The sequence below is a fragment of the Mesocricetus auratus genome, unplaced genomic scaffold (genome assembly GCF_017639785.1).
Source record: "Mesocricetus auratus isolate SY011 unplaced genomic scaffold, BCM_Maur_2.0 Super-Scaffold_100043, whole genome shotgun sequence".
In the NCBI taxonomy this organism is placed as follows: Eukaryota; Metazoa; Chordata; class Mammalia; order Rodentia; family Cricetidae; genus Mesocricetus; species Mesocricetus auratus.
The window spans coordinates 490530-506759 of record NW_024429220.1 but is presented as its reverse complement, the minus strand read 5'-3'; the positions used below and the strand labels follow the sequence as shown (position 1 = coordinate 506759).

At 41.0% G+C, this 16230-nt stretch overlaps 1 protein-coding gene across 1 annotated transcript in view; it reads right to left on the bottom strand.

The window, feature by feature from the left end:
• The window catches only part of Pclo (piccolo presynaptic cytomatrix protein), a 348891-nt gene that overhangs the window by 175316 nt on the left and 157345 nt on the right, over positions 1-16230 (bottom strand). The window contains 3 exon segments of the mRNA XM_040735211.1: positions 6186-7069; positions 7072-8202; positions 8549-13592. Of these exon segments, the coding sequence (XP_040591145.1) occupies positions 6186-7069; positions 7072-8202; positions 8549-13592 (7059 nt within the window).

The window sequence follows — 16230 nt, the reverse complement described above, 5'->3', positions numbered from 1 at the left end:
GTAGAACCTGGATTGGGATGATAGATGATGTGGGTACATCCCAATACTAGCATGGTGTTGGCTCAAGTACAGCAAGGATTGGGAAGTATGGGAGCAACAGATGACGCTATGAGGCTGACAGAGTTTATGTAATAAAGGGCCATCTTATGAAATGCAAATCAAAACTACTTTGAGATTTTATCTTTCACCAGTCAGAATGGCAAAGATCAGTAAAGCATATGATGACTTATGATGGTGAGAATGTGGGGAAATCAGTGGGGCAGATCCGAGGGAGGCTGGGAGTAGATTTACCTCAAGATCCAGCTACCACATGCTTGGTCACATGTGGGAAGGGCTCTATCTACACCCCACTACAGTGATACTTGCTCATTCATGTTCATTGTTTCCCCGTTAATAATAATCTGAAAACTGCCTAGATGGCCATTGACAAATGAATGGATAATTAAAATCTGGTATATGTGCACAATAGAATATTATTTACTTGTTTAAAAGGAGTTTATGAAATTCAGAGTTAGATGTGTGGAGTTAGAACAAATCATCCTGAGGGAGGTAAACCAGACTCCGCAGAAACAAAAGTTGTATGCATTCTCTTTTATGTGGATATAAGTTTTTAGGCCTTCAATAGACATTCTATATAATCCATATAACCACAGACGTTAGGTATAGAATAGGGACTGGCAGACTGGGTGGGGGTCTCTCCTAATGAAGAGGAAATAGATATTGAGTTATAAAGATGGGGTTGTACTAGAACTACTAGAACACGAGAACCTAAGGGGAGATGGGGAGGGAAGTCAAGGGTAAGGGAATGTAGTGGTTTGAATGAGAATGGCCCCATAGGCTCTTGCATTTAAATGCTTGATCTCCATTGGCAGAATAGGTTGGGAAGTATTAGGAGGTATGGCCTTGTTGGAGGATGTGGGTCACTAGTAGTGAGCTTTGATTGTTCAAACACCCATGTCAGGGCCTGTGGCTCAGGATGTAAAGCTCTCAGCTACTATTACAGTGTCATGCAAGTCTGTTTCCTGCTATGACAACCATGGGCTAACCCTGTAAATCTGTAAGGAAGCCTCCAATTAAATGCTTTCTTTCATAAAGTTTGCCTTGGTCATGATGTCTCTTCATAGCAATAGAACAGTGACTAAGACAGGGAAGGACTATGGAAAGGGAATCTAATAATAAAGACCATTTTTGAGGGGTCATATTGACACCTACCTACAATGGAAGCTCCTTAAATACAAAATTAAAATATAAATGAAGTACTTCACCAAATGAACGAGGAGACATGGCTGCTACTAGATATCTGTAGCCACAACCTACACCTCCAGAGGCAGGAATTAGTTTCATTTGATTGAGTTTTTGGCCAAAGGAGCCCCTTGAAACTCCTAAATTACTAAGGTTATTGCCAATGCTATTGCTTGCACTCCACAAACTTACGAGAAGGCCCTAATGCTGAAGACAGTACTTACGCATCTCCTAGATCATGGAGTCTCCCTAGGGCCTTCTTCACCCCTATTGCTAAATGCTCATAATGATGGAAGGTGCTTTGCACACCTCAAGAAGAGAATGGTGACCTCCAGCCCAGCTAAAATCCTCAAGTCTATATTGATGACTTTCCTGCAGGATAAACTGCATAACATACAAACTTAAGATCTACTCCATGAGATGAAACCGATTACTAATATGTTAAAACACCTGATACTAGATAGGCTGGTCGATGGGGAAACAATTACTATTGTTGTACTAAAGGAACACAGCAATAAAATGATTTGAAACAACATTCCCCTACACCTATAAATAAATGGGTGTCTCATTCAGTCATCATCAGAGAAACTTCCTTTTGCAGTAGATTGGAAGTAACACAGAGACCCACAACTGGAAAAATGCGCAGATAGTGGGAGACTTCGAAAAACTCACTCCTAAGTGAGATGTCTCTATCAAATATCTCTCGTCAGGCCACAAGGAACTGCAGAAGATGAGGTAGAAAGATTGTAAAGCCCGAGGGGACAGAAGACACCAAGGATAGTGTCTTTCAGACACAACAGGATTGATGCACATATGAACTGGTAGGGACTGTGGCAACATGCACGGGGTCACCCCAGGCCTAAACTACATGGGCTCACAATGCTGAGAGTAGAAGGGGACACAGGCTCTCATCTTTAGCCAAGAAACTACCTCCAACTGATAACTGTTTGCAAAGAAACAATGGAGCCTCGCTGGGTATATAAACCATAATTAGCGGCAGGGCCCATGCCCAACAGTAGATAGACTCAACATTACCTTTGGAGAATTGTTTCAGTCTCATACTGCTTTGTTTAGAAAGTTCTTACCTTACTAGTCTTTTGCTCATATATTCTGTTATCGTATGTTTTTATATATTTTATTTTCTTTGTGTGTGTGTCTCTGTTTTTATGTGTTTCTCATGCTTTTTCTTACTCTGTTCTTTTCTGCCTGCTTTTTTTATAAAAGAGAGGAGAAGGAATGGAGTTGCATGGGTGGGGACGTGGAGGAGATCTAAGAAGAGGTAAAGGAGGGAAAACCATGATCATAATAACATATTGCATGAAAAAATAATCTTCAATTAAAAATAAATTCCTATTATTGAGTGAACATTTTAAGATCCTAGTAGTGAATTTAAATTGTGGAGTAAGTAATAGATTTGCTGAAATATATTTTAATCAGAAACTACTGTACTTGATCCTTAGAAAACTGACTATAGGAAGGAGCAGAACAAAGGAGTTCAGAGGCTGAACATAAAATGGTGACCTTGATGTAGCTTCTCACAGAAAAAGGATTTCTGGTACATAAGATTTCTTGTCACTGACCCCTCACTCACCACTACAGTTTTACTGAATATAACCTTCTTTGTCCCCTTTTCGCTGGATATCTGGTTATTAACCTGAATACTTGAATATTTTTTGTCATCTATTGGAATGACCTTCATCTTTCTCTTCATGATCCAGCAGAAAACTCAACCTTCATGTCCTAGAGTCTCCTCCTTGAAAGCTTTCCTGATCTACTGGAAGCAGGAGATGCTGTTTCAGACTTTTATATACTATAAAACTTACCTTGTGCTTGTTATGATGGGTCCTACCAAAACCAATATCAATATCAATATTATGCATGCAATTATGTCATATTTGGTATATGAAGAATTTGACTAACTAGAAGAAGTTGGAATTGTGCTCCAAGGAATGGCTAGACTTAGCTATTATTTGGTAATTTTACCTAATATACCCATGTTACTTCTTATATTCGTCCTTGTACATTTGCAAATGCAAAGGGAACAATGTAAGGAAAAATCTTGATGGCTTGATTCTCTGCCATAACTGAATTAAAAGTTTAAAGTCACAATATTAGTAGATGACCAATGCATCAACTGGCAAAGTTACTCTCTCTGATGACTGGAGCTAATTTAAAAGTTCAAAACATAATGTTTTCCCACTTTATTATTTATCTGAATTTATATACCATATCAATAAAATAAATTAACACTAAAATTATTTAAATATCACTTTCACAACAGATTTAACAGATTCCAGAAGCAAAGGTATTCTGAAGTGACTGAAAACGGAATGCAATCTCAATGCACAAGTACCTATCTGACTATGGTTTTGTCCTCTACACCACATGAAGACAGTTTTACTTGGATTTATAGTATTTACTTCAGAATACTCTTTAAGAAAGAAATACAGAATATAATGAAATTTCTCCATAAATATGTGAAATTTAGATGTGAAATTGTAATTAGTATGATTATAAATATCTTGTCTTTGTAACTACAAACAGTCTTAGGAATATATTTTATAATGTATTTTAACATATATCTCCCAATGAAATAAAACCCAGGTCCAGATGGCCTCAGTGCAGAATTCTACCAGAAATTCAAAGAACAGCTAATACCAGTTCTCCTCAAAGTAGTCAATGCAATAGAAGCAGAAGAGTCATTGCCAAACTCTTTTTATGAGGCTTCAATAACATTGATACCCAAACCAACCAAGACACAACTAAGAAAGAGAACTTCAGCCCAATATCCCTCATGAACATTGATGCAAAACTACTTAATAAGATACTGGCAAATCGGACCTAAGAACACATCAGAAAAATCATCCAACATGATCAAGTAAGCTTCATTCCAGGGATGCAGGGATGGTTCAACATACAAAAATCCATCAATGTAATCAATCACATAAACAATCTGAAAAAGAAAAACCACATGATAATCTCACTAGATGCTGAAAAAGCCTTTGACAAAATCCAACACCCCTTCATGATAAAGGTCTTGGAGAGATCAGGGATAACAGGAACATACCTGAACATAATAAAAGCAATATACAGCAAACCAACAGCCAACATCAAACTAAATGGACAGAAACTCAAGGTGATTCCTCTAAAATCAGGAACAAGACAAGGATGTCCCCTCCCTCAATACCTCTTCATTATTGTACTTGAAGTTCTTGCTAGAGCAATAAGACAACAAAAGGAGATAAAGGGAATACAAATTGGAAAGGAAGAATTGAAACTTTCATTATTTGCAGATGATAAGATAGTTTACATAAGTGTCCTGAAAAACTACCAGGGAACTCCTATAACTGATAAACACCTTCAGCAAAGTTGGAGGACACGAGATCAACTAAAAAAATCAGTAGCCCAACTATATAAGACGATAAAAGAACTGAGAAACAAATCAGAGAAACATCACCCTTTACAACTGCCACAAACAACATAAAACACCTTGGGGTAACGCTAACCAAACAAGTGGAAGACCTGTATCACAAGAACTTTGAGTCTTTAAAGAGAGAAATAAAAGAAGAAACCAGAAAATGGAACGATCTCCCATGCTCTTAGATAGGTAGGATCAAGGTATTAAAAAGACAATCTTGTCAAAAGCAACCTACAGATTCAATGCAATCCTCATCAAAATCCCAGCACAATTCTTCAGACCTTGAAAGAAAAATTCTCACCTTTATGTGGAAAAACAAAAGACCCAGGATAGCCAAAACAACCCTGTACAACAAAGGAAGGTCCGGTGGCATCACCATCCCTGACTTCAAGTTCTATTATAGAGCTATAGTCCTGAAAACAGCTTGGAATTGGCACAGCAATAGACAGGTAGACCAATGGAATCTAGTTGAACACACTGATATTAACCCACACACCTACAAATACCTGATTTTTGACAAAGAAGCTAAAATTGTACAATGGAAAAAGAAAGCATCTTCAACAAATGGTTCTGGCATAACTGGATGCTATCATGTAGAAGAATGCAGATAAAAATAATAATAGCATATATTTTAAAATTTGTATCATATTATATAGACTATGGCCACTGTTTAACACATGGGGATCAGTGGAAGTAGTGGTATTTTAGACTATTGTATTTAGAAGCTTCAGAGTTTAAAAGTCCAGAGTTAAGAAACTACTGCACCAATTTTATTTTATTTGGAAAATTTTATTTAGAAAAGACTTGTTCAAAATTGAACTGATACTTAAGTCATATATAATATAATTATGGTTAATTAACACTTCCCACTTCCATTTACATCTATATGTCTAACATATTATCTGTTTCTTCCCTTAAGGCAAAATTATACTTCATAAAACAATCTCTACTATTGAAAGAAACATAAAAATTAGCTATGCTTCTATAAGCACTAGCAGTGTGGCTCCTCTGAGGTTTAGTTTAAGAAAGTTGCTACAAACAAAATAAGCATGTATGAACTTGCCTAATGCACCATACTTTCGTATGCCCACATCTTGGTCAATGAGCTATGCTAAGCCTTTAAGGTCAGTATTCTGGCTGGAAGAAGAGACTGACCACATGTATTTGATGAGCACTTCAGTCATGAGTTCTCGTACTCCTCATCTAAAGGCATGCTCATGCTTCATCCTTGTTTATAGTCAATATTTATACCATCATGCGGGGAAAGGAATGTTAGTTACATACACTGAAATAAGGCTACAATTCAGAGATATTTTTATATTAGAATAAAACTTCAGTCTCACATAACAGTCTTCTTTTGAGGGCACCTTTAAGGGAAAGTGGTCCTCCTCTCCTAATGTGATAGTCCTCCCTCAGTTTCAGTCCCTCACTTTCTACATGTTAGTTTTGTTACCTTCTAAGTCTGCAAACACATGATCAACATCAACTCATCCATTGTCTTCTACCTGAACAGAATCCCTCTTACCGTGAAGCCCTCGGAATACTGAAAAGGAGCCCTGGAACTTTCGTCTGCTGTAGGACTCAGCGGCTTGGGGTCAGACATAGAGCGCTGCATCATCTTGGCTGTCTTAGGACTTGCTGGGGGCACGTTAGCCATATCTGGATGTAGTACTTTCTGTGGACTTATGTCATCAGGGAGGGGTTTTTCATAAGGTACAAAGGCTGACTCTAATGCTTTGCCTGGTGAGAGTGGTGAGATGGGTGAGTAAAGGACTTTTGGAGACTTGGGCGGGGAAGGAGCCAGCTGGACTGTGGTGTCTGCCCGAAGGTGAGATGACGAGTAGCCGATCTCTAAAGGAGTTGGGCGCTTCTTGTCTTTGGGTGGAGAGGTGGCACCCAGATATGGAGGGCTCTGTGTGTCTGAATCTGTTTCTGTTTGACATCCTAAACTGCCCCCTTTGTAAGTCTTTTCAGGTGCGGAAATGTGTTTAATTATTTCTACCTTGGCATCCACCCGTGCTCGTACGGAAGGTGTTCTTATGGTTCCCACTGGCTCAGTTTGCACAGATATCTCTGCGACTGTCTGAACTGCTACACTGGAGACTTTGGAAAGGGGTTTCGTCTTGTCACCCTCTGTGGTGCTGTCTCCGTATTTCCCCGGACGTGCTTTCCTTCTTGACCTAGAAGGCACGTCCCATTCGTCCTGATCTTCATCATCGGTTTGGACACTGGTATCGACGCTCTTTTTAGTTTTTCTCCTCCTGCTTGCATAGCTCCTATCCGCAGTTTCTTCATCATCGGTTTGTACACCACTGTCCACTATCTTTTTCAAATTCCGTGGATCATCTGCCATATTTTCCCCCATCTCTTCATACTGCCCCCTAACTTTGGCTCCAGAGCTCCTCTTTTGGGTTGTTTCTCCTCTTTTACAACAACATCTGTCAGAGGTATCTCTGAAACAGTGCTCAAGATGCCAGGCGGGGCAATGTACTGAGTCACCCCATCAGACTGAACAGTGTACCATCCTTGGCTCTGTGGTATTTCAATGGCCACCACAGTAGAGGCTGTAGTGGTGGCATCCTCAGCGGCCCAAAACTGACTGCCCTCTTGAGCAGCATATTGACCCTCCAAAATTGCCTGTTCGGTGGTAGTTTGTGGAGAAGCAGTTCCAGAGGGGTCATAGTTATACTGGTAGATCTGGCGAAGTTTTTGCTCCTCGAGCTGCTGGTGCAGCTGCTGTTGCAGCTGTTGGATTTGTTCAAGTTGTAACTGTTGCTGAGCTAATGTCTCCTGCCTCATCATAAACTGGGCTTGCCGTTCTTCTTCTTGCTGATAGAGGAGGTGCTGTTTCATAGACTGCAGCTCCTCCAGCTTTTTTTGAACCATGATCTTTTCTTGTTCCCGGAATCTCTGAATCTCCTGACGTTCCCACTCTAGCTCCTCGGCAAAGCGTTGTTGCTTAATTTTCTCCAGTTCCAGGAGCTCTCGCTCCAAGTCAAGCTGCTGTTGCTGTTTATCTTCCTCAGATACCATTAAAAGTGTGCTTTCCTCTCCTACCACCTCAGAAAACACTTCAGACGCTGTGGTTAAAGCAGGAACAGAGTCCATTGTCTCAGCAGGAAGAGTTTCCATAGTAATAGTTTGCAGACCGGTATTGATGTCAATACTGGTTACTGAGATGTCTGTTTCTGATGCCCCTGTTGTTATGAAATACGATCGAGGCATTGGCTGGCTTTGATGCAGGGCTGATAATGAAGTCAATGCATCTGTTGTGTGAATACCAGACAAATCCCTGACCGTGGTACTGAAAATGGAGCCAGGTTGAGTGGTGATAGCAAATGTAGAGGGGATTGGAGTTGCTACTGAAGAATAGACAACACCATTAGAGGACCTCAAAACACTTCCCACACCATACTGGGGTGCTGGAGGTGGAGTCATTCTTGCTGTGGAATACTGTGGGGTACTAATCCCAACTCCTGAAATGACTTGGCGTGTTTCTGGATATGGACCTGTAGTCTTGCTTGAATAATCCATTACCTCACCTGAAATACAGGGTAGAGTTATAGTCCAGTTCTCAGAATGAATGATGCTGTTTGGGTCAGAAAGCCCTCTTATCTTGATGAGCTCAATGAATGGGACTGCATGCAAATCCACAGGTTAACCTAATTAGATGCGGAAGAAAAGCAATGTTGAACATGCAGGCACATGCAGGCAATGGCAACAGCAAGAAACAAAAATGCACATGTACTCTAAAGTATATTGCAAAAACATCCAAAGAAAGCAAAAATATAAAAAAATCGGACTAGGGATATCTTTTTCACCCTGAAACAAGATGCACAATACCATAATGGCATTTCAAGGCAGGGTCTATTGCTATGTCATACTGACCTGTAGTCACTCTCCCTGAAGTTAGATCTACTGCTGCATCAGATCCTCCTGAGTAATCAAAAGCATTCTTACTTTTATAGAAAAAATGTCCAGCTTCTGCTAAATTTGTATCAGACATGGAAGGTTTCATTCCACCAATCCCTCTGTAACCATATGGCCCTGATCTATCATATTGATAGTGGTCATCCCTATATCCAAAACGGTCTTCAGGAAGGGTAGTTGCTGGCTGCTGTGCTGTGCAGCTCCTTCCAAAAGGCAACTTATAAACCATGTCACAGCACACAGCTCTTCTTCCTGCAGTCAAATCAACAGGTTTTTCATCGTCTTCTATGATTTTGGTCACTACATTTGAAGTAGATTCATCCATTGTCACAACTGTTCTATGAGACTTTGATGTGCTGAGGTCTACCACCTCCCCATCGGTGATCCCCTGAGATGTGCTGCTGTCAGTCCATCCATTGGTGACACCGACTGGAGGTACAGTGACAGGCTTCGTAACAGCCAGTGTCACTGCCGGAGCTGAAGGACCCAGAGACAAGTTTATCGGTGCTTCATCTCTAACCAAAGGGAATGTCTGGCCACTTGATATCCTGTACGGTGACTCGGTATGTTTTAATGTAGTGAGCTGGAGTGGTGATGCCATTGCAGGCTCTATACTCACTTGGCCTCCTGAGCCTGTTGTGTAAATTGTAGTACCTGTGCATGTGACAACAGCCACTGTCTCAGAGTCTAGGGTGACTGGAGCTACAAAAGAGGAAGCTGCACTGAGATTCACGATAGAAGGTTGGACAGCACTGATCTGTCGCCCATAAACGTCATTTGCTGTGGGCTGTCTTTTTGCATCCACTGAAGAAGCAGAAAGGTCCATACATTTTTCAGTTGCTTTAGCTTCTGTCTTTGGTATTGTCCGCAAATCAATGGCGTCACCACTAAGTGGCAATTTTCCATTTTCCTTGTACTGATGCCTGTCTAGAGCAAGAGGTTCTGGAGGAATCGGTATGGAAACACTTCTGGGAGCAATGCTTGGGACTACACTTCTGGTTGTGGATACCACAGTTTTTGAAGCTTCTGTTGGAAGAAACTGTGTAAGTGAAGTCAGAGCTCCTTGAAATAGAGATGGTGTTACAACAGGTACAGCAGAAAATGTCTCCGAAGTTCCTGGTGCATACAGGGTAGGCTGTGAAGAACTTGGAATTTCTGGAGCTGTCATAGGAGGAACTACAGAAAACACTGTTTCAAGGGAAACCAGATCTTTTGGGGGTGATCCCAAGGGCCAACTGGTAATGGCTTGAGAAGCAGAAGAATCTGTTGGAGTCCCAGGCTCAGATGGTAATGTAATAACCACATAAGTCTCCATTAGAGACTTAGAATATCTTGGTGAGGATTTATTAGAATGTGGGGAAAGTGGAGAGGTAGGGGAAGGCAGTTTGTAATCTGCTGAAGTCACTAAATTTAAGGACATGCTTGAAGTTAAAGATAGACCTGTTGGTTTGGGGCATGTATCTGTTATTTTCTGTGTAGTCAATGGAATCTGAGGAATTGCTGGCTTAGGGGCAATTGGAGGTTTGCTTGGTTCTGGCCTATGTGTAAATACAAGTCCAGTTGGAATTGAAGAAGGCTTGGGAGGGACAGGAGGAGGGGCAGTGGCACATACTTTGATGGGAGGTAACCCATTACTCTTCCGAGCAGTTGTGGCCTCTACTGTAGTAATAGCATCAATATGGGTTGTGACAACTGCCGTTGGAGTCACTGGAGCTGCAACTGCCAAAGTTTTTTTAGGGTAAGTGGCTGGCTTAGGTGAAGTTGCTGGGGGTAATGGTGGTGGAGGCGGAGGAAGAGGGGGTGGAGGGGGAGGAGGGGGTGGGGGAGGAGGAGGGGGTGGTTGGGCTGATATATCCAAAGAAGAACTTCTGAAAAATGGACGAGCTTTAGATGGATGGGTGGAAACAGGAATACTGGCTGATGGTAACCTATATGTGGGCTTTTCCTGACCAGAGATCTTTCCAGACAGAGAATATGGAGTTACAGGTTCTTCCTTCATCTGAGGGGCTATAACAGAAGAAGGTGTTTGGACCAACCCAGTTTCAGGTAAGGTAATTTTTGTTAGTTCAGCCTCAGACTCTTCCCTTTTATCTGTGTAAGCATCCAAAACTTCCAGAATAATTCCATCCCCAGTTTCCTTCTTGCCTTTTATTGGATCTTTTTCAGGTAAGTCAGTGGACATGGTAACAGCTTGTGGCCTGTCAGCTTTAGTGCCTACGAATTCTGCGACAGAAGGTGCTGTACTAGAGAAGGAAACCACGATACGATCAGCATTAGTTCTACTTTCAGGTGTGGTGGTCCGATCTAAAGATATACTTATGTCTTCTGGATAGTCTATGATGCTGCCTGGAAAATAAGTCGATGAAGAAATTTCCTCGGAGTCTTCAAATTTAGTTATTATGTCTGCTGGCTCTGTATAAGCAGTGGTTAGGCTATCCAGGGTAGTGACAGGTGAGGAGCTGTCTGTGGTGCAGACTGAAGAAATAGATGATGTGAGAGAAGGTGTGTCGGAAGGCGGGACAGATGCAGCACTTTCTGAAGGCTCAGAGTAGGTCAATATCAGTGACTCATGGGCTATTATCTCTTGAATTTCTCTTGTATAATCAGTTACGTATTCATCCTCGAGGTCTTCTGCTGAAAAATGTTGGGTTATCTTAACATCTGGGATAGAGAGAGTTGCACTGCTGGTTGAGTCCGTAAGAGATGCTCCAGAAAGGATGCTTGATGTCAAAGATGTATCTTGCACCCTGTCAAAATCCATCATGGAATCTGCCATGTCATCCCCTACGGTGGTCTGTGTGGGACTGGACCCATCTGTTACCTGCATCTGTTGTCGCCTCATGAGTTCTTCATACGCAGTGTCAGCATCTAATAATTGCTTTTCTTCACTGGTAGAAGTTACCATGGTTCCCAGATCCACTATCTCGTGGCTTTCAGGAATGATGTAAGAGCTGGAAACTATGTCTTCTTGAGGCACAACAGAATGTAAGCTTTCTAACTCATAAAACTCTTTCTGGAGGTCTGTAATTTTCTGCATAGGATCATCATAAATCTGTTCTGGGAGTCTTATTTTTTGCTCTCTTCCTCTCTGCTGCATGAATCCATTTTGTTCTTCTTGCCTTGGGATCAGACTGCCATCTACTGATCCATTGTATGTATCCTCTACTAAAGATTCATAAATGTAGTCCTCTATTAACATGCCACCATACAATGGCTCCTTTTCAAACACGTCATCTCGTTCACTTGCAGCTGGAAAAGCTTTATATTTGTGGTTCTTCTGCATCATTTCTTCGTACATCTCCTCAGCACTTTTGAGAACTTTCTGCACCCCTTCCTTCTGCATAGCAGATTGCTCATCTGTTGGTGAGTACAAGGACACAGCCGTGGGCAGTTTATAAACTTTTTGAACTTCTATTATTTTCTCAGGGCTTATTTCAAACCCTTCTGGGTCTGATTCTATGCTAGGCGAGTATTCGGAACAAGAGGACCTATGGAGCTCCTCCATTTCCGCTGCCTGGCGCAGTTCTTCCGTGGGAGATGCGTCCTCGATGGGAGAGAGATTACTGGGTGGCGTCTTTGGTCTTTCTCTCCTTCTCTGAGCACGAAGTTCGTCTTTGTCTTTCTTTGACTTCTTACTAGAACTCTTTCGTTGCTGCTGCTCTAACTCCCGCTGTTTCTCTTGCTCCTTTAACAATTCTTCTTCCTCTCTCAATTCGTCCTCCTCTGAGGAGTCTTCAATGGTGGGTAAGAGAGGGCCATGTGTCCTGTGCCGGGCTTTGCGCTGCTGCTTGCTCTCCCCTTTTTTGTGACTTGGGCTACTGTCACTGTCCTCGTCCAGTGATGACACTGATGTAGGGGACGTGCCGGGAGTGAAGCTGGATGCATGGAGACTAGAGGACCCCTCTCCCCTAGATCTGTCTTCAGGTGAGTCGGTCAGGCTCTCCATTTCTAACTCTGGCTCTTCATCAAAATACAAAGTTGCTTTTTTCTGAGAGGATTCTGCCGAGTACTTATCTGCTATCATACTGTTGAGTTCGATCGTCTTAAATCGGCGTAACCCCCCTCCTCCAGCCACCACAAGTTCTTCGCTCTCCTGGCTTTTAGTTTCTCGGAATTTGAGTTCAGGGCTTTCATCATATGTTTCATCGTCCTCGTCATGCCAGGAATGCCGTCTGCCTGCCTCGTCATCGAAGCTAGCACTGCTCTTGCGAGTCAGCCGTCTGTGTTTCCCTTTGGTTTCTTCCCTCTTGTGGCTGTCAGTCATGCCACCAATCTCTTTAAGCTGACTCCTAATGAACTCATCATCCTCAGAGCCAGAGGCATCCTCGTCAGCACTCATTTCTATAATCTGTTTTCGAATGAAGTCCTCCTCTTCCCCAGAACCTTGACTGTCCTCCTGTTTGTACTCATCGCTGCTTGATGAGCCAACACTAGTTCTCCGCTTCCTACGGGCAACAGGGGAGTTTTCACTCTCACTGCTGTCTTCCACTGAGTCATAGGATGCTCTTCTTGGACTTAGATCATCAACTAGCTCAGGCTTTTCTTTATGGTCTTTCCTAGCAGGAAAGCCTTGTTGGCTATCCCTTTTGGAACTTTCTTTCCTTTCTTGGCTCTCTTTGTCCTCTTCTTCTGAAATAGTAATATCCAGCGCGTCAGATGGAATCTGAGACTTTTGCTGGTCCTGAGGCTGCTCGGGAGAAACCTTCTGGGGCTGTGCTTTCATTTCTGATTTTTCACTAAGGGTGCTTGCCTGAGCTTCCAAAATGGACAGTACTGTGCTTTCCAGTTTCGCCAAGTCCGAGGGGCTGGAAGGGCTGCTTTCTTGTGAGAAAGAGTCCTTTTTGAGTCCTTTGAGCAAATCTTTTTCATCACTTGGTATAAGACTTGGGATTTCACCAAGAGAACCTGATATTCCATCCGAAGAATATCCTGTGTCACTCAGACCTTGTGGGCTCTTGGGCTGCTGAGAACTGGGAGTATCTGATTTATCCTCTTCCTTTTCCTAGCAGAAGGGGAAAGACACAGGCAAATGCATTAGAGGCAAACTAATCGCATAGCTTCACCATTATTATTAAATAACCATTAATAGTTGGGCAATAACTATGGAAAAATTCAGCTATATGATGACAGGTTTGACCTTTTTTTTCCCAAGACAGGATATCTTTCTGTAGCTCTGGAGCCCATCCTGGAGCGTGCTCTGTAGCCCAGAATGGCCTCTAAATCACAGAGATCTGCCTGCCTCTGTCTCCTGATTACTTGGATTAAAGATGTGTGCCACTTGCCCCTGGCATATAATGGCAGTTTTAAAATGTTTGTATGAGAACAAAATTGAGAAAAATTTATATTCACTGGATTAGGTAACTAAAATTTAAATTATGCATTAATTCTCAATGTTACTTGATTTTTTTCCATTATTTTGTGAGGCATCTTTACTTTTTAATTTCACTTTCCTTCAAATACATTACCTGTATCAATACATTTACTTTGCGATGAAATTCATATTGTTAAAAGAAAAAAGTCAATCTCTCTCTGGTGTGTGTGTGTGTGTGTGTGTGTGTGTGTGGAATGCAACAAAGAAAACCAAAACGAATTCATGAAGTTCTAACACAAAATATCAAAATATTCTCCCCACAACTGCCTGTGTATGGCTTTATTCTGTGCCCATGCTTCCTTTGTTCCCCCCCGCGCTACATTCTCCCAGATCATCCTGTCTGGTCCTGTATCTGTCCCGAAAGCTTCCCAGGGTTCCATCAGCACATTTGATGGGGACACTGCTGTGCACTGTCTCTATTCTGTGTTACATGGTAGCAAGTCTATAAGTGTTCATTCTATAGGCTTGCGGGTCTAAGACAATATGTTAGGAGTGGCTGATGTTAGTTGCTTCTAATGCACCTCACTGAAAGATTCAAAGGATACACTGAAAAACTTTATGTTAATTTTCCCCACTAACTAGATTTAGGTATTCATCCCCTCAGAGAACAATGTGCCCTCATTAACTGCATAGTTTAGCTGTGAAACATGATCACTCAATGATCAATCAGGTCCTTTGCTTCACCGACTAAAGACACCTACAAATTAATCTTTATTACTGCTATTAATCATTTTTAAAAGGATTTCCACATATCAGGACTTGGCAACCATTTTTCTTTCTTGTAGTTAACTGGTCCTTGACACTGCTTCATTAATAACACTTACTAACAAGGGGAAATTAGATGCAGATTACAGTACATAAGCTGGATCTTGTTTTCCCTAATGCTTGAACTTCAAAATGGGTGTCTGAAGCACCATAGACTAAGATACAGTGAAATGATTCATGTGAAGACAAAATAATGTGGACCATTTTCTCACCAATTTCTCAGGACACCAGACTAAAATATTGGAAACTTTTTCTCAGGCACTTCAAAAATTTCTAAGAGTGTATATATTTAAAGAAAAATATATTAATCTACTCAGTGAAGTGGTATTAAAAGATATAAATGTAACAAGCACACTTTTGTATAAGATTTACAACACACACACACAAACTGTATAAAATACTGCAGATTTCAAAAAATGTATTCATTTGAATCATCAGGAAATGAACACATTTGTTAACTGTTTCACTTTTTACATTTAATACCATTTATAACAACCCTGAAATTAAAAAATAAGAATAAAATTTCATATGGCTTCCTTTTGCATACAAACTTTGTAACCTTTGAATAAGCCAGGTGTGAGAACTATAATATTGTAAGCACAGCTTTAAAATAGCAATGTTACTCTTCATTTCTGCTAAAGAAAAGGTCTTCTGTTTTTAATGATTAGCATTACATTCCAGCATACTGGCCTATCTTATATTTCATGTTCTCCATGCATAGAATTTTATTTGCTCAAGTTCTTCCAATCTGTTTTTTTAAAATAATCACCCCAAAATTTCAGGGGCTAAGCTCCAAGTTTTGTGCTGTACTAACGAACAGCAGGGATTGAAGTGTCCCCTTCCTGTGAGTGTCCCATCACCGTTTACTGGACAGCAGATGTGTGAGAGAGAAGGCAGTAATGTTTTAGCACACTTGAAACTCTTCTGAAGGTGGTGCACTTTGTGGGAACCCAGCGTGAGAAAATGCACATAAATACATGTGTTCTGTTAAATTTGTCTGTGCTCTTTCCACAACAGTTAAAGTCAGTAGCTCTCCACACTGAAGGAAAACAAAAGTTTCTGAAGATTACACGTGTCAAGAACTGAGTTCTAGGATTCATATAAAAATGTGGAAAGACAGATAACAGTACGTGCTTGACTAATTTTCTAGACTTTATTTTTAATGAAATAAAAGAGCACAGAGTTATCTTTCATCATTTATAGAAAGTTTGTGTTAAGATTGACTGCAAATATGAGTAACTAAAGCACTCCAATCAAGATTGAGTCCACATAACTCAGCCCAAGAAAGAGATAAAATATTTCATCAGAACACTTGATTGTTTTTCACTCTGATTATGCCGTCACAAAAACAGTTCAGGCATTGTATTCTGTGTTGACAGATAACATGAATATTAACCATTCAGTTATTTTAAACAGAAACCAAAGTCCACATTAAAATCTATGCCAATTTGAGTTTCCATCTGGAAGACGGTAGTTTTTCAGTATAGCACATAAAATAAAGATT